Source organism: Chelmon rostratus, chromosome 1, assembly GCF_017976325.1.
Source record: "Chelmon rostratus isolate fCheRos1 chromosome 1, fCheRos1.pri, whole genome shotgun sequence".
NCBI lineage: Eukaryota > Metazoa > Chordata > Actinopteri > Chaetodontiformes > Chaetodontidae > Chelmon > Chelmon rostratus.
The window spans coordinates 20,497,330-20,515,737 of NC_055658.1; the positions used below are offsets into that span (position 1 = coordinate 20,497,330).

At 42.3% G+C, this 18,408-nt stretch overlaps 1 protein-coding gene across 2 annotated transcripts in view; it reads right to left on the reverse strand.

Annotated features, from left to right (window-relative positions):
* Window positions 1-17,744, reverse strand: part of LOC121610088 (transcription initiation factor TFIID subunit 4-like) — an 87,378-nt gene extending 69,634 nt beyond the window's left edge. For both annotated transcript variants that reach the window (XM_041942018.1, XM_041942027.1), the window contains exons 1-3: window positions 16,382-17,744; window positions 13,531-13,697; window positions 566-724 (exon numbers count right to left, since the gene is read on the reverse strand). In XM_041942018.1, the coding sequence (XP_041797952.1) occupies window positions 566-724; window positions 13,531-13,697; window positions 16,382-17,744 (1,689 nt within the window). The remainder of the gene's footprint in view (window positions 1-565; window positions 725-13,530; window positions 13,698-16,381) is intronic.
* Between the last annotated feature and the right edge of the window lie 664 nt (window positions 17,745-18,408).

The window sequence follows — 18,408 nt, forward strand, 5'->3', positions numbered from 1 at the left end:
GGGCCTTGTACAAAGACTCTAAAGAATGAAATTGCTTAGACTGATAAAGAAGCTGACAAACATCAGTGACAAATCAGAGCATAGTGCACACTTAGCGTGCTGCCCAGTCATCTTTGTAGCCAAATGAGACATGGTACCTGTCCACTCAAACTGCCAGTGTAAACAAACTATAGCACCTATGAGGGCTCTCCAACTGAACACATGGAGATGTTTGGAGATGTAAGAGTATGTAACCCTGTATCTCTGTGTTAATTATGTGTATGTGAGCCTGCATCTTTGGCTGTACGACCGAGTCCATGTGTCCCTGTATTGATGGCGGGTCTGTGCCTTTATGTCTGCGTCTGCATGTCCTTGGGTTGGTATGCACTTGTGAATGTACGAGTGCGAACGTGTGTCGGCATGTGTGAGACTCCGGGTGCATGGCCAGCTGTGTGAGGCGGTGAGGCTGTGGGTCCAGGGCTGAGCTTGTGACACAGCCAGCCTGCTGGCAGCTGTGACAGTGCCTGTACCCTTGAGGGTGGAGTGTGGGCGGTGAAGGGGAGGAAGGACGGCAGAGAGAACAGACCTGGGACACGACAGGAGCTCCGGGGGCCGCGGCGATGCCCGTCTGCGGAGGCTGCACTGGCTGGGAGGCAGCCTGGGCCGGGGCCGGGGCCTGGGGGGCCATAACCACGGGGGTCTGCTGTGGAGCCGTCACAGCCACGGCCGGTGCCACAGGGCCCTTCTGGAAGAGCAAGGAAGAGACAGAGAGATAAACAGGACGTGACGCCTCGCTCGCAGCAAGGCCACAGAGAACAGGAGGCAGGCGCCACAGCGCTCCTGTCACATCTTGTGTCCTGACTTCGTTGGACATTGCTTAACAGACAAGGAGGAGGAAGCAGAGGTGGTGACAAGCTAGAGGCTGGGAAAGACGAGAGGCCATCAAAGCTTTTCTCAATAGTCACCTGCCTGACAAAGGAAACCACCTTTAAAGATCTGTTCCTGGTCATGCCAAACATTAGCCAACCATTGTCTACTTTGCCAAACACCAATTTTGCTCAACAGATGAGGTGCCGTCAGCAGTCTCTCACTCTTAAGCCCTCATCACCTCTTTGAAATCTCTCAGGGCCTGTTCACACTTTGCAATAAAATATATCTTCTGTGATGCAATCATAAGTGGACAGTTCTAAATACAGGTGTGAATGCACCCAAAATGCAAAGATGACACATTAAGTTCTGATCACTCAAGCCACATGTGGACGGGGGCAAGGCCACACAGCATCTCTACATATGTGATGTGGTCGTGCAGTGTAGCGCAAACCAAAATGTGCGTATGTCTGCAACGAAGAGCCGCCTAGTTAGTGTGTATATAACAAGATATCTCCCGAACACAGAGGAAAGGTCAAGGCTGAAGGCCAGATGAGGTCCCAAACAGCCACAGTGAGCCTGCACTCCGAGTGTACAGCATACCATGTTTTCTGCTTAACGAAAGTCACAGCCCTCCACGAATAAAATATGAGCAGAGAAATTAAAATCTGCACTACATCTCAACTGCATCTAAACATAATCTGAATACACAATATTTGGATGGGAACAGTGGGTCTGATCTGAGCCTCCAGAGCCTCAGATCTGTAGAAATTGGAGAGGTTAACTTAAAATACAATCTTCACCAGTGCAAGTGTACAGCACAGGATGCTATGATGAGTAGCAAAGGCAGCAATACCCGGCAGCTATACTTGTTTCAGTTGGTGAAAATCAGTTATTATTCCCATTTTTCTCTGCGAACATCTTGCTTGCAAGATTATGTTTGAAAAGAAAGGTTAAGTCGTTCTGCAGATACATTGTGCAGGCAAAGTTACTTGATGTTCATTGCTGTATTTTTAACAATCAAATGATTAAATCCCACAGCAACATTGCAAATGCTGAGGAAAATTTAAAAGCTCAACAATAACAAATTATGATTGCGCCCTCATGTGCAGGGGGTAAAATGTGACATTCCGAGATGCCGCTGAACAGCTTTGCATTCACATGCACTAAGAAATTCTGCAGAACGGAAACCATTGTAATTAACAAATGTTAAAAGACTACAATCACAAGTTTGTGTACATGTTAATTAAAAAGAATTGTCTCTATCAGCTTCCATCATTTTGGAATCAGTTTTTTTCAGGTGAGTATTGGGGCCGCTTTTTCTCTGCCGATACAGCGAAAACTGAGGGTGTAGAACACAGATCTCATTCATTTTCTACACTCCTAGATTCCCCCACCTGGGTCGCAACCTACCGTGTGACCTCTAGACTACCACTGAGTCACTGCACTATTTCTTGGCATCACTCGTCAGGGATGCTAAAGGAAGAAAATATGAAGGAGTGAATTGAAAAAGTAAGGAGGGTTGTCTCACTGGGCGGAGTGCAGGACAGGAGGAGGAGGAAGAAGAGGAAGAGGAGGAGGTCTGGAGGGCAGGGCTGGAAGGAGTGGGAGAGGCAGACGGTACCATCTTGGCTGGGGTCAAAGAACAATGCCTGGTGGTTTGAGAGGTCACAGGAGACTGTAGGAAAGAAAGAGAGCAATACACAGAGAGAAGAGAGAAGAAAAGGTCAAACAGGGAAACAAGAGAGTATAAAGATATCAGAGAAAGTGGGAGAGGAAGGGGAGCTGGGGAGATACATTAATGCAAAACACCACTAAAGACACAAAGGAAGAAAAACAGCAAAGGTGAGTCTGTGTTAGTTCCAGAGGTGAAAGAAAGAGTGAAGAGGGGGTGAATGGAGGCCAGAGAAAGGACCGGGACGGCACGAGAGCGGCAGAACAACACAGGAAGAAAAGAGCAGTCGCGTGCCTCACAGACAGATAAGGAAAGGTCATGACAGCAGGAAAGAAGAAAAAAGGTGGCAGCGCGTTGGTGGTGCTGACGACTGAACCAGAGAGGAGCATGTTTGGTCAGGTGGCAGTGGGTCACAGTGTCATACTGCTGTGGTCTCATGACAGGCAACAATACCAATAACCTTTATCTATACAGAAGTTAATGTGGGGAAGGTTTCACCAATAGGGAAAACGATGTCTCTTGCTCTCCTCTTCTAAGTGGGAACATTCCTGTAAACTATTTGAATTTTAGCACAATTTGACCAGCAAGTCCATAGGAAACTTGCCAGTTTGCTAGGCAGAGGAAGCAGCAGATGTCTGACCGGCAGTGTGTGCAAAGGGCTGAACAATTCAGCAAAATAATATCAAAATTGCAATATGGCCACGTGAAATATCCAAAATTACAGGAGCTGCAATTTATGGAAAAATGTAAAATGTGTCACAAGATACCATTATAACGCAAGCTACCATTATAAATGAAGCACTATGGTGCTACAGAGATGCCCCAGACTACAAATCTGATTCTCCAGATGTAAGGTATGTTTGTTTGGTACAGAACACAGCAAAAATCACATCATCATTTCTTATGTCTTTCAGTGAAAATTACAATATGATATTTTGCATATAGTTCAGCCCTAGTCATGGGTAAAAATTAAGTTTCAGTAACGCTGGGGAGAAGTGTTTTTTGACTGAGATCAATCACTTAAGTCAAGTACAAATGTAATATTTGTATTATATAAACATGTGAAATGTAGTGAGATCAGAGTAAAACGTCTTTCAAAACTCACATACACTAAGCACCAATACTTCTTTTATTTCAATAAATACTGAATATGTACCTAACATTGGAAATAGTAGAAATCATCGTGAGAAGTGAGACTGATGCAAAAACAACCCTTAAAATCTTTTTAAAATTACATTTTGTCTACATTTCTACAAAAACAGACATCGATCCCTCAAACATGTTCTCGTCACAGCTGTTTCACTGATATATTGACTGACATGTGGCTTATGATTCTCCACAGATATGAAAAAAACAATACAGGAATGACTGCTTTGTATTTTTATTCATTACATGAACAACAGAACAATATTTATTGACATTCTCAAACAAACACAAGCCAAACACAAATTACGGATGACAGGCAATCCTGCTGATCCAGATCCTGCTAGGCAAGATCCCGCTCCACCAAAGAGCATACAAAGAGCCTGGTCAGCCAGCCTTTCTTCTTTTCTCCTTTTCCCTCTCACCCCTCCTGCTGCTTCTCCTCCAGTGTTTGCTGGAGCCTTTCAATGGTTTTCAGAAAAGAGGTCCTCTCATCCTGCCACTGTTTCAGATGTATCTGCAGCCCCTCCTCGGCTTTCTTCTGGGCAGCTGCGACTTCATGGTTCACCTTTTTCAGGTGCTCCAGCTGATCCACATAGGAGCGTCCTCTTTCATCCTCAGTAGATCTTTAATTCTGAGGGCCTCTTCAGCACTGAGCTTTTCTCTGAGCTGCTGTATTTAAAGCAGGAGATAGTCTTTGACCAGGTTATTGGCAGCCTCCTCCTCGAGCACCTGTTGATCTTTTCAGAGCTGCAGCTGCGGCTCTGAAACAGCAGCGTCTATAGCCTGCCTCTCTGCTCTCTCGTCGAGCTGGTCAGTTTCTGTTCTTGGTCCCTGTGAGTTCTGTCCCACCGGCACTTTGTTGGAGCCTTGTTCTCCTTCCCACCAGTCGTCAGAGTCAGGGCCTGGTCCATCAGCTCCACGTGAATCTTCTGCATTTGGAGATATACCTTGTCTGCCTCTTCAGCATGCGCAGACTGGGTCTCCTGGCTATCTTTAGTGTTGCAGGGAACAAGCCTTATGGCCAAAGTTACATGTTCCTGCTGCAGTCACACTGAGATCCATGATACTCTTTTTTAAAGCCCTGACCTTCTCTTGCTGCTCTTGTCCAGCTTCATCAGTGTAGACCACACTGGACGGGAGTTTGGCCAAGTGCACTCTTCCAAATCTTCATAGGCCTTTTGTAGGTCCAGATTTTTTTTTCTTTTGTAGGTTCAGCTCAGAGATATCTCTTGCATCACTCTGTGAAACTGGTGTGCATTGACTGGCAGAACAAACCATCCTCACATTTGTGGAAGCATTTGCACTTTGCTTCTTCAACCTATCAGTAAACTAAGATAATAAACAGAACAGGAGGAGGATATTAGCAAGCAAAGCTTTGCTGACCTGATAGTGTGTGTGTATATATCAGACACACACATCTTCAATCCGGCAGCACAGAAGGTCCAGCAATCACCACAGCTTCAACGTGAACACCCAAGATTAGTGTCACCAATTCAGTATCTGACCAAATGTGAAATATGGTCACAATCTCCCCCTCTGTTGCTAAGTTATGGTGTTAAATAATGGGCAAAAAAAGTGTTTTTGCAGAACATTATGTTGAATGAGCTGTGTGTGGTGACAGTGACCTCTGATCACCAAAGTCTAACAAGTTCATCCTTGTGTTTAAGTGGATATTTGTGCCAAATTTGAAGAATATTTTTTCCAGGTGTCCATGAGATATCACATTCACGAGAATGGAACGTATGTAGGACACCCAAAAACATAATGCCTCCAGCCACGGCTGTCGCTGGCGTGGAGGCATAATAAATGAAGCAGTGTGGTGCTACAGAGATGCCCAGGCCTACAAATCCTATTCTCCAGATGTAAGGGAACATTCTTGTTTTTGTACAGACACCAGCAAAAATCACAGCTTTTTTTGTCAGTGAAAATGAAATGCAAAAAATACCATTCTCACTAAAATTGTGGCTCATACCGAAATTGCAATCATTATCAAAATAATCACAATATGATTTCTTTTTTCTTGCATATCGCTCAGCCCTAGTGTACATTGTGATACGCAAGACCACTTGTTTTTGGCTAAATGATGGAGCTAACAGCAGAATAGTTGACAGATATTTTTCAAAGGAAGGTTGAGCATGAAAGCATGATTTCATATATATTCTCAGACATGACCAACATCAAAACAGACAGAGATGTTAATTCACTGACTCCTGAGGCCTTTAGCAACAAATTCATGATAACTGCAGGTTATGACAAAGTCTTACACTTCCTACATGCATACTACTTGCCTATAATCAAGTCGACAGAGTTGTTTATTTGTGTATTTATTAGGGGAGCTGGTCACTTCACTTTCAAAATCTATCTTACCTGAATGGTTTAACCAAACGTAAACAGGCCTCAGCATTTACAGTATTTTGGAATCTGTGAAATCCAGACACAAGATGATTAGTTTGAGTAAAGCTGCTGTTTCTTGGAACGCTATATTTCCTGTGAGAAATTAGCTTATCTAATTGAAATTTGTTTAAATGAAACCTGCAGACACCAAAAAACTGGTTTGACTAATGCAACTTAAAAAAAAAGTGCATTGGAAACCATCCATGAAGACCCAGTTTCGCCTGTGTATCTAGTCCTGATTCTGGCTCATAATGTGAGACCTGACTTGAATGTTACAGCAAATGGAAGAATAGTAGACAGGGCCCATCTATTAAAATAAATGTACAGTGTCAACACCATACATTGTAGTTAAATGACTGAAGTTATTAACTGATGAGTGAGTACATACATAAATACATACCAGACTTAAGAATATGTTTGAATCTGAAACCTCCTGCGATTAGGAACCGATTACTGCAGTACATAGTGTTATGAATGTCAAACAATCTGTTTTGATGACACTGGGTCAACAGTTGCACACCTCACATAACAATACACGAATACATACGACAGAGAGACAAAACCTCACACTCAGTACAAACAGATCATGCAGGACACATACAAGAGAGATCAGACTGGTTATATTCCTCTACACATGCAGTTAAGTATTTGTAGTAAGTACTTGAACAGATTCATTTAGCGTTGTACTGCTGGCATTTTACTCTGGCACAGTGGATTTGAAAGGAAACATGAATTGGGAGGTTTCAGAGCTGACATTCAGCTTTAATTTGAACTGTGTTGGAATAGCAGCACCTTTTATATGCGTTCCCCCAGCTATAGAGGAGCAAATGCAATCAGACTATAGGTTGCTCAAATATTTCTTGGGTAGGTGTGTTTCATTTCATTGTTAATTCATGCACAAAATAAGCAAGATGTCTAGTGTTGATTCTGGGTGTGACATTTGTATTTGGAGTCTGTCGATGTCTGTTATCTCTTTCAACCTAAGAACCAAGATGTGTATTATTAGGTTGAAAAAGCAGAATAAATCAGACAGACAAAGTATATACAGTATATATATAAATATATATATAATTATAGTACAGTACATAATGCACTGTATGTGGAATGGCACACTGTATTTTCCAGTCGTGCACTAGAGCAATATACTCAATCATGAGATATGTATTCAAAGTACGTTACAAACGTGTGGAATGAGGTCAGAACATGCTGTAGGTTCTCTCTGAATTAAGGCTATTTGCACAATAATAACAAGCAGCAAAAAAGATATTTTTTAAAAGCCTTTCAAACACACACACTTCCTGCCTGATATCCTGTCTGTGAGCCAAGACAACCCAAGAGGGCCTCTGCCCCGACCTCTGGCACACAGCCGTCCATTCACAGACAGGCCAAAGCATTCACACACACACACACTTGACAAGCACTGACACACAGGCAGCAGAGAGAGCAGGCACACACACTGCATTTGTCTTGCGCACAAATGAAAACACACAAACAGACACACAACCGTGACGAGGACAGGAGAAAAGAGGCAAAGAGGGGAGCGTAGAGGAGAAGAAGTAGGATAAGAGAGAGGAGGAGGGAGTTTCCCCTCCAATAAAAGTTTTGTAGGATGCAAAGAATGTTGTACTGAGGAGTTTGGGGGACGTGGGTGTATGAGGGATGAGGGGATGGGGGTGGCGGTGGCGGTGGGGGTGAAGGGGGGTTGGTTAGAGCCACAGGGTGCATCCCACCGCTAGCTATGCCTCTCTCTCTTGCTCACTCTCTTGTCTCTCACACACACAGACAGCCACACACAAACACACTCAAGAGCCAAAGCCTTGTTAGCTTTTTAAAATAATCAGGCAGTTGGATGATGAATGATTTAACAGGTATGGAAGGAAGGAAGCTCAGGATGCCTTCCGTTTCTCCCCTCAGGGTTATGGGAAGAGTGACAGGCCGACAGAGGGGTTGAGCTCTGGGAATAAACACCATTCCCTTTCATTTCCCTGCTTCTGCTTTTCCTGTCGAGATGGCAACGCCGCGGCCCGCTAATTTGTCATCAGTGTGACTGCGAGAGGCGATGACAATCTGCGACTCTCTTTTGAGAGGGGTTCATATCAGGATGGATACAGGTTGGCTCGCTACGAGCACAGAGGCAGGAGTGGGGCGTTCTTGTGTAACTGATGCGGACTTCTGTCTTGGCTAACATTTACACCTGCCATAGGACGTATCAGCATGAAGTTTCTTTCTTTCTTTCTTTGCTACGAAAGTATCAGAGAAACTGAGGGTGCACTTTCCCTTTAAGAAGGAAAAGCTCTTAATCTCAGTTTTTAAACATGTTATTTGGCCTCAAACAGCTCATTCTACAGTGTAGCAAGACCTCGTGAGAATGTAAAACTAACAAACACTGCATCATACTGCTGCTGTATGGTGGGTATTCCTAACACCAGTATACCCACAATAATCCAGTACACACTGCTATAGATTATGTATGTGTTTGGTACTGTAGGCTGTATTTCCTTGACATTTATGATCAGATTTTATAGTACTAATGCCACATTATTTTAATGTGTCTGACTGTTTTACATTCACAGATACTGTTTAATATAATACTCATAATAGTAGTATCAAATAAATTGAACACATTTTCTGAGTACAAAATGTTAGAAGAGCAGGAAACAGTTTAATTCATCTGTGAAAGCAGAAGTTGAACCACAAAGTCTAAATGCACTGAAAAAGACAATGAAATGCTGCCCTCTAGTGGCAGCCTTTTGTCTTCACAGTTAGTGATGAACAGGTGTCTCAGATATTTCTTTGACCTTTTGTAAAGAGGGGTCCTCTACAGCCTTGAGAGGTCAGAACAGTGTGTGTTGGAAGAACCTAACTTTTAAACTGAGCGCTTAGCCTTGTCTTAAAGACTTCTGTTTTCTGGCCGACCACAATCTCAGCACATGGTTATGACCAAGAGTTATATAAAAGACACTTATACTGAATTACTTATTATTAAAAAAATTGTACACACATTGTCCGCAACTAGATTTAACCACTTAAAGTACAAGATGAACGGTGCTTTCAACAGCATGCTGTGTGCCAGACAGATTACATCACAGGACAGTATTAGAAAGTCTTTTTAGTCATTTAACATAGTGATCAATAGCGATAATAGCAATCTATCAAGAAAACAATCAATAGATAAATTGATAATTGAAAATAATTATTAGTTGCAGTCCAACCTGACATTATCTCAGCTGTCCATCATGTTCAACTGAACAACGGTGTTTAAGCATGTATGTTCTGATGTCATTAAAAAAGACACTAGTCAAGAGAAGTTAAGATGCTCTAATATCATCTGTCCTAAGTGATGACAGAGAAACTGTGAGAGACAAACTATCCAGCGATCTCATTATTAAAAGCAATTAAGTTCCAAAGGTGTGGACCCAGCAGCACAAGCTCAAGTTTTACATGAATGATGTATCCACAGGTGATAATAAGCAAATTCCAATTAATGATTCAGTGGCTCGTTAAATTTTGATGAGAGGACCCCATGGAGTCATTAAGGAGCCTTGAGACATTAATTTACCTATTAATCTCAGTTTAATCTATACGTAAAATAATCAAGAATACTCATTCATTATAATTACAAAGTTTAACATATTAATCACATCCCAATTAGGGTCTAGTGCGAAGCTGTTCACTTAATGAGGCCTGCCCAACATCAACTGTGTGTACTCACGCATAATTAGATCAAAGTTTCTCCAATTTCTCCAATCAGTCAGATTAGAGTTGACAAAGGTTGACATTGACAGAAATTCTGCAGAGCTCAAAGGACTGAAGTATAGAGGAGATGTGGCCGTACAATGTCACACTGTCGGTCATGGTGCTCTCATACAAAGAGGTCTGAGGTTGATGTGCTTTAAAAATGAAAAGAAGCTGGATCTGGTGCTCCCCATTGCAGAACTAGATGCCTAAAAGTGCACATGAAATGGTGTGAAAAGTAGTTTCATATGATTGTCTAAAAACTTTAATTTATTTATTTATGTTCTCCTCTACTAATCCCAGTATGCCAACTTCTGCATTAAACTCACACTAACAATTTGAAGCAAAGGAGCAGCGCTAACTTCAGTTCTGAGGTCAGTGCCTTAGTCAAGAGCAATGCCAGGAGTATTCTTCATAACTAATATGCATTACACTGGTGTGGGCACTTACTGTATTTTGGGCAGCGTTGATTTGGCGCACCAGCAAAGGTTGTAGAAGCAGAGTAGTGATTTCTGGCACAACTTCATCTACTTTCAGTGTGTATGGAGAAATGAAAAAGTCTGACGAGGTCAAAACTCCAGCAGCACTTGTAGTATATTATCACAAAACACACCACAAAGGCACTCAAACAATATGAAGCAAAAAAATGCAAAACGGTTTGTAAGATATGAGACAACCATTCGTATACATAAACATACATATGTGCATCCACACACAGGTGGGCTGGACACATGACCACACGGCTTCAGGCCAATCACATTTATAAGCTGGCACAGAGGGAAGTGGAGTGCCCAACAACGGACTCGGCCAACACCGTACCTGCCCACAAACAGGGATAGTGCTTTTACGGGCACTTGTATGAAATGTGCCAATTCAATGTGGCATAATACAGAAACACTTAAAAGCAGTGCTATGGTATATACAGACACTACAAGTATCTTCAAAATGTAAAAGAAAAGGCAAAATACAACAAGAATTCAAGACATTTAAAAACTCAATAAAAGCCACATAAATAAGAGATTTGGAAATAGTTAAGAACTCATAAAACACCACTATAAAAACTCAATATTTGAGAAGACCTCATTCATGACCCCCGGAAATAAACTTTAGTAATAAAAAATCCAAAATGCTTCTGTCTTTTTTCTGAGGAAAATGACACTACCAACACTGGACTTAATTCCACGTCTATAAAAACATCAAGATGAAATGTCATGTTATATTTGAAATGACTGTGCCCAGCCCATCTGTGCGTGGGTGACCCATTGACCGACATGTACGTGCATGTATATGACTGGTCGTCTTTCATATCGTTTTGAGCTTTGTCCGTGTTTTTTGCTTCACACCCATATTCTGTGAGTGTTCTTCGTGGTGTGTTTTGCGATGAAGGTCGAAACAACCGTCTGCATGACTTGAATTCCTATATTTGAATATCAGTTTAAAATAAAATAGCTACACATAAAAGACGGGTTGGTGCACGTAAACTACATGTATCTTACTCATATTTGTTAATGCCTGTTTTCTTTGCAACAAACCGTAACAAAAACAATAATATAATCTCACCATCATTTGTGTTTCTGAGACACAAATCTCTTATTAAATAATACTGAATTCTAATACTGAATTAAATATTGTTAAATGTAAATGTTCAAATACTATTTTAGCAAAATCAAATCAACACCAGGAGGTGTCCGTGTGTCCTGCAGTATGTGTGTGATCTTTTTTCTCATGTCCTGGATGAGGTCTTCCCCATCGTCAAAACTTACACATGGTGTCTGACAAGAGTTTTACCAGTGTTCAGTCCGTTCCATATGATGTCACTGTTCAGTTAAAATCACGTGTCTCCAAAATGTCAACTTTTCCTGAGTTAAGAAAAACTGCTCCGTTTTCAGCTTCCTGCCAATGCATTTTTCACAAAGCTGGTTTTTAATCATGCCCTGTAATGTAAAGGGATGTCCAGATAACGTGTTTTTGGCCCTGATCCCAATCCAAGTCCTCTAATATTGAGTAGAATCTTTCACATTCACACCCTAATTTTCACTCAGATATAGAGAGCTGTAGAGAACTGCCTGGCTGCTATACAGGACAGCAGTACTGCAACGCTAGCAGGCTGAGGTGGACAAAACACAGTACAGTAAAGAAAGGATTTGCATTCATTGTCTTTATACTGATACCAGTTCTTTAAAATGTGCCCAGATGTACCCAATACTGGACCTTAGGATGTGCTTGGGACATCTCCAATAAAACAGCGGCAATCATTTCGTCTGCCCATAAAGACATTTGATCCTTCAGTTTAAATCATTACATTTGGAGACACATGGTTTTCAGAAGCAGCAACAATATTCTTCCCCTGAGCCACATTATTTAGCAGCATAAAGTCACTTTTTGCTGCTATGCTGATGACACACAGACACCGACCCAATGACATTGATTGTTGGATGTTTCAAACATTCTTGCAGCTCAGTCTGAACAAGATGGAGATTCTTCTGTCTGGACCCTCCAGAAACTCTGGACTGACTCTACCAGCTAATAAAGGTGACAACTGGCACATATACACATGTCTGCAGGTTACAGATTCACACAGCTTCACTAGGAAATGCTAATTACTGTAGCTGAGCTGTAAATCACATGTTAATAACATACAAAGAAATTTGTTTACTTCCATTTGTCCATCTTAACTATTTAGGAGCAGTGGAAAGCCACAGCACAGCGCTCAGCAACCAGCTCTAATTCTGAGGCCAGTGACTTTTTAAGGGCCAGTAGTATTTGTGCTACCTAACATGCAGTCTTTTGGCGTGGGATGAGATCCGCTAAAACATGGGGAGATAATGCTAACACATGAACACACCAGGGCAGAGGCCACCAAAGACCTTACCGTTGTTTAGACAGTGCTAGCCGCCGTGCTGTCTAAATAGATCTTAAATAAAAATGTATTTGACTCCATATGTACAAACAAAGCACACGCTAGAGAATGGGGATGCTAAGATTCTGGGATCTCCATTGGCTATACAGGGATAGGTGGCATATGCATTATTGGCTCAAAAACACAGCTAGACAAGCCTTGTGCCAATGCACAGTTTTCTTTTTTGGATGAATCATTCTGGCAACTAAAAGCATGATTCATTTCTGATCCTCTGTTTGTTCTGGTTACCCCAGAATAAATCGTCTTTACACGGCTGGTCTATTTTTGCCAGGTGGGCTCACGCCGATGGATTTTGCTCTGCATAGACTACTGTTGAAAATGCCTATATTTATTCTGTGTTGATATGAAATGAATATTAAAATAATACTGAATCATGCTTTTCGTGTTTACGGTCAAGATAGTAAATTATGCCATATATATAGCCATTTCTGTTGTTCATATCATACATGCATTTACAGTGACAGAGAAGTGTCACAACCTACATGAATTTGAAAAAAAACTCGCCAAATCACAAGCTTCATTCAAAAATGTTGCAGTGTTACAATGTCTCCACCAACAGGCAGCAAAGGAAGTTCTGCGATTACAAGCGAAAATGAAACAGAACCTACTGTGCCATGTGTGCTGATACAGACTACAACAAGGCAAGCCATGGTACACGGACAGCTGCTATACAGTCTGTCACGTGTATTTACTAGCGTAGCTCCTTAACTTCTAATTTAACCCTCTTCTTGTTTGTGTCTAACTGTAAAGAAACATTACGGTGGCAGCGTATAGGTAAGTATATAACCATATAGGTTCTGCAGTGGAGCCTCACCTGTGGAGTTGTTACTCTGAAGGATGCTCCTGTTGTGGGGGTGGCAGGTCGGGGAGAGATGTTGTTCTGGGCCTGAGCCTGAGCTTGAGCTTGAGCTTGAGCTTGAGCCAAAGCTTGCTGAGGAACCATCACTAGCTGGCCCAACTCTGTTCGTACCAACACCATCCCTGAAAAATCACAAGGAACATTCATTAGAGGAAACACTACAACAACATAGTCACTGAATGGTATTTAAAGCCAAATGCTGGATGTGGATGTGCATGGCAGGTTTGACGGACCACTTCCACAGATAAGTATCATCCTGAAATTCTAGCAAGATAAATAGCAATTTAAAACAAATACTCTAAACAAGCAGCCAGTGTGAATGCAATGTTTAACCTGCAAAGCTGCTTCAATACAACTTCAAGAGAAAAGAATTGAAAAGTAGACGGCAAATGAGATGATTTGATTGGCACACTAAATGGCAACATACTACTAATTTAATTAATTTCACACTGGAATTGAATGGTGAATGATCTTGTACCATGGGCACTGAAAACACTTGCTTCTGATTGGCTGGAACGTGTCTGTTTAAATCATGTAATAGGGCAAATCAAGTAGGCCATTTCAAATGTACATACAGTGTTCTAAGCAACCTGTTGAAACAGACCTAACCGAGGGATAAACTGACTATAAAAAAGTGATAAACTTCTCTGGTTGGAAGCAGAAGAAGTCTCATGGTCTAAATGTGAGGCATCCTCTTACAGACAATAACAGACTACTCCTCATCTATTATTTTTATATATCAGGACAACCCATCGTGTATAATGTATAACAACTCTGCTTACGATGCTACATCGTAATAACAGCATTCCAAGAAAAGATCCAGACCTCATGGGTATCAGAATATGAGCTAAAGGGCAAGATAAAATGTTTTATTACACATTTGTTTGTCTTTGCAGAATTTCCATGAAGTCAAAAAGACCTGGCAAACAGGATAGCCAAAATAGTAACACCAAAACGTTGCAGCACTTTGCAGGGGGCTGTACGGGAATTCCCCACTCTCATTTTTCTAAAAAAGGGGGAAAACTAGTTTAGAAAAAAGTTGTTTGTTTGCTTGCCTGCGCAGCTGAGTTGCCCAAAAACATTTCCCTGTGCATCCCCAACTTTACTCACAGCTACAGAAACCACTTCATAAGAATCATAAGAGACCATGACACACTCACACTGCTCTGTCGGGTGGGTTTGGGACTTTCAAAGCAAATCATATTAACTTTTTATGAGCTTTTGCAATTTGTTATAAGAATGTTTTCTCTAGTGATTTAATAGCCGAGTATTTACATTATGGCTAAATGTTGTAAGGGACAGGCTTAGATACAGATAAATACATACATACAACACAAGAATAAGTACGACTGAAGTATATTCTGATGCGTTGATCAATAATGCGTACTCCTTGAGCTGACATTTTGAGCTTAAATCAGTCACTACAGTTGTCATGATGCCATCTATGCATGCTGGCATGACACTCCTGATCTCTGGTACATGTTATAAGAAAGAAGAGGAAACGACTTTTGGTTTTCTCGTGACAAAGGGTTGATTATCTCGTTATCTGAAGATATCGAGATAAATTAACCTATTATCACAGGAAAACGAGCTTTGTTTGTCTTGAGATAATGGAATAATTAACTTGTGATCACAAGATAACAGCATTGAAGAAAATTATAATTGCAAGCACGGCCATGCTCGGCTTCTGCATGCAGCAACCACAAAACAACACAAACAAATTCTGCAAATTCTGTGCGATGGCAACAGGTCTCTACTTATTAAGTTGCCTTTTCTTGGGCAGCAGTAATGTTACTGAAGAGCCACTGTATTCTAAGCATGTGCCACTTTTCATAAAATAATTCAACCATACTGTTGTCTGAAATCATCGATGTACTGTATGTCTTTATGCACTATGGGCGAATATTTCAAGTTGTTGATGTGTTTGCACTAACGTTAAGGCATATTCCTCTATGATTTTTGTACATGGAGAAGGAAAGCCTTATTATTATTATTCTTGGAAATGCTATAAGGAAAAATACAAGTGATTGGAACTTTGGTGACACTCATGATAGTAGCTGCAATTCACCAAACTATGTTGCATATGAAAAACCTTCAAATGCCTTATTATAGATGCGACATTCTGCTAACATTGTATGATGTATGAATACAATGGTGGTCATATTTACATGATTTCATTGGAAAGAGCCTTGTCTTCTCCTGACAGAGTACTAACATAAATCATAAACTAATTTGTTTTGGGCTATAACCATGACAGCATGGCCAAATGGCAGTGATATTTGTCCCATGAGCAAAAACAAAAATCACAGGTTTGATCTCTTATGGAGACTGAAAGACTTAGGCATCAGCAAAGTCTCAAATGTAGGGATAAATTTAATTTGACACTGCAAACCTCATGTAAGTTTTGTCTATTTGTTATCACAATTGTACATTGTTTTAGGATGCTGTTACAGATGCTTGGTGTATGTTGAATTGTTTGCACGGTTCAGTTGACACATCACAGCACTAAACACTGCTGGGTGAAGTGTTTGATTCCCTAGGTGACCATGCGAAAACACACAGCACCTCAGGAACAGGCACATACAAGTACAATATGTACAGTACACGGGATAACTTGGAGAACTTCCCCGACACATTCAGACAAACATGGTAAGAGGATGTCACACACGCAATTTCCTCATACTGAAGACAGTCACACGAATCCTGTATCCTACTGACAACCAAACCCATGAGCGAGTAAGGTCATTTGAACACAGGTGTAAACAGCAGTTCCTTGCTGCTCTCCTCCCCCTCCTGCAAACCTTACCCGGTGGGATGGTAAACCCAGGGGGCAGCTGAATGGTAGTCTGCTGCTGAGGCGGTCTGACAATCAGCTGGGGGGCTACGATCCTTTGAGGTGCTGTAAGTCCAGGACGGGGTTGAGACTGTGCAGAGGTGGCCACAGCAGGTGTTGGAGAGGGGGCTGTGGGCCTGACCATGCTAAGGGTGGCAGTCACTGTAGTTTGACCAGTTCCACATACAGAACTCGTTGCCACCCCTGTAACACAGACAGCAGCTGTGGCAGAGCTCAAAGGCTGGGTCACTGTTGTGGTCGTTGTAGCTGCAGCTGTAGTTGTTGTTGGTGTGACCACAGAAGGCGCAGGGGGAACAGTGCTTATTACAGAGTTGACACTACCAGGCTGGCTTGACATTACAATTTTGGACTGACAATCGTCTGTTTTGGAAGCCCCAGTGTCTGTGACCGGTTTGTCGTGGTTCCCGGGTGAGGCTGAAGAGGTGATGGTTCCTATGCGCGTGCCCTGCTGGACCAAGGCCGACACACTGGTCCCGTTGCCGTTCTGGGCTATGCTCGCCACAATATGACTCGGGAGTCGATGCAAAGCGATGGTGGGAGTCCCCCGGTCCAGCGCAATAGCCGACTGACCTACAGGGAGGTTAGCGTTAGATAAGGTGAAAGTCGAAGTGTTGATAGAGGATGTCACCGGTCGGGTGGAGTTTGGGGTAGTCGCACTGGTATCCACAGGGCTAACGTTTTCAGCCACCGCCGTGTTGCTGGTCCTTCTCGTCGTTACAGGTGCGCCGTTCAAACTCTTTATCCGAGCCGAAGCGCTCCTCCGCGGTGTGGTTATGCGTTTTCTCGGCGGACAAGCTTCCGTCGTCGTCTCACCTGTGCCCGTGTTAACCTTAGACCCCCGGCTGGATGTGGTGCTGATGCTGGCTGGCGTAGACGCCAAAGTTGACACACCAGATGCAGTCAGTGTTGTGATGGATGCTCCATGTGATTGCGAACCGCTGCTAGTGGCGCTCACACCGGCAGCCGAAGTGGTGGAAGGCTCGCCAAAAGACGGGGTACAACCCAGAGAAGGAGACGTGACAGTTTTATCCGGGCTAACGTCTTTAGAGTTGATCTCCTGGCGCATCTCAGGTTTATTACGCCGTCCTTGTTGTTGTTGTTCTAGTGTTGTGGTGCCCACTGGAGCTGGTAGCGTTTTTCCTAAGTGATGGTTAGCGGGGGCCACTGAGCCAGCGCCTCCGTTTTCGTCTGTTTTCCCTGCTGGGTTGCTTTGGCCAGCAAGCTGTGACTCCAACGAGCCCACTAGGTCGCTCACAGCTTTTTCATCCACCTCTGAAAAGAGCATATCTTCCAGGGGGTCGGAGGCGCCCGCCATCTCTGATCACAGATAGCTGTTATATTTTTTTACAGTGCGCCTGCGTGTTACTGGGCATTGTGGGAATGAATCTGACGTCATTAGAGGAGGGGGGGGGGCGTCCTAGTTGTATTTTTCACGATTTTTCTTGTCTAATTTAAGGTAGTATAATGACCTGTTCTAAATAGTGCAAGCGCCATGTAGTTACATAATAATGCCAAAGTAGGATGTGACGTGTCTAAGTTTCAGGGTTTACCATGAAAAATCGTGCAATTTGATGCGTCAAAAACAAATAATTCCGTATCTTTTCAGTTTCTACATCTAAAAATGTATTATCAATGTATTATCTGGCAACATGGGGGCAGGGTGAAGCGCATAAAAGCTATTATACGGTCTTTGGCGGAGAAAGGCAAGTCTGTGTAATATCGCGATAAAATAGACTGGATGAATCTCAAACCTCTATTAAACATCCTATGGTTAACTGACGGATTTCTTCCTTCAAAAATATTACAAATATTAAAATATTATAAAAGTAAACATAACTATGGGCCAATAAATGGAATACTCAGTTCACCGTGTTTTCGCCAATTCACCCCTTTTAATTTATGAAAAAGGGCTGCAGTTGGAGGAGGAGGAGGAGGCAACTTTAGAAGAACGAGGCTTAGCCTTTTTTCCCAACATCCTT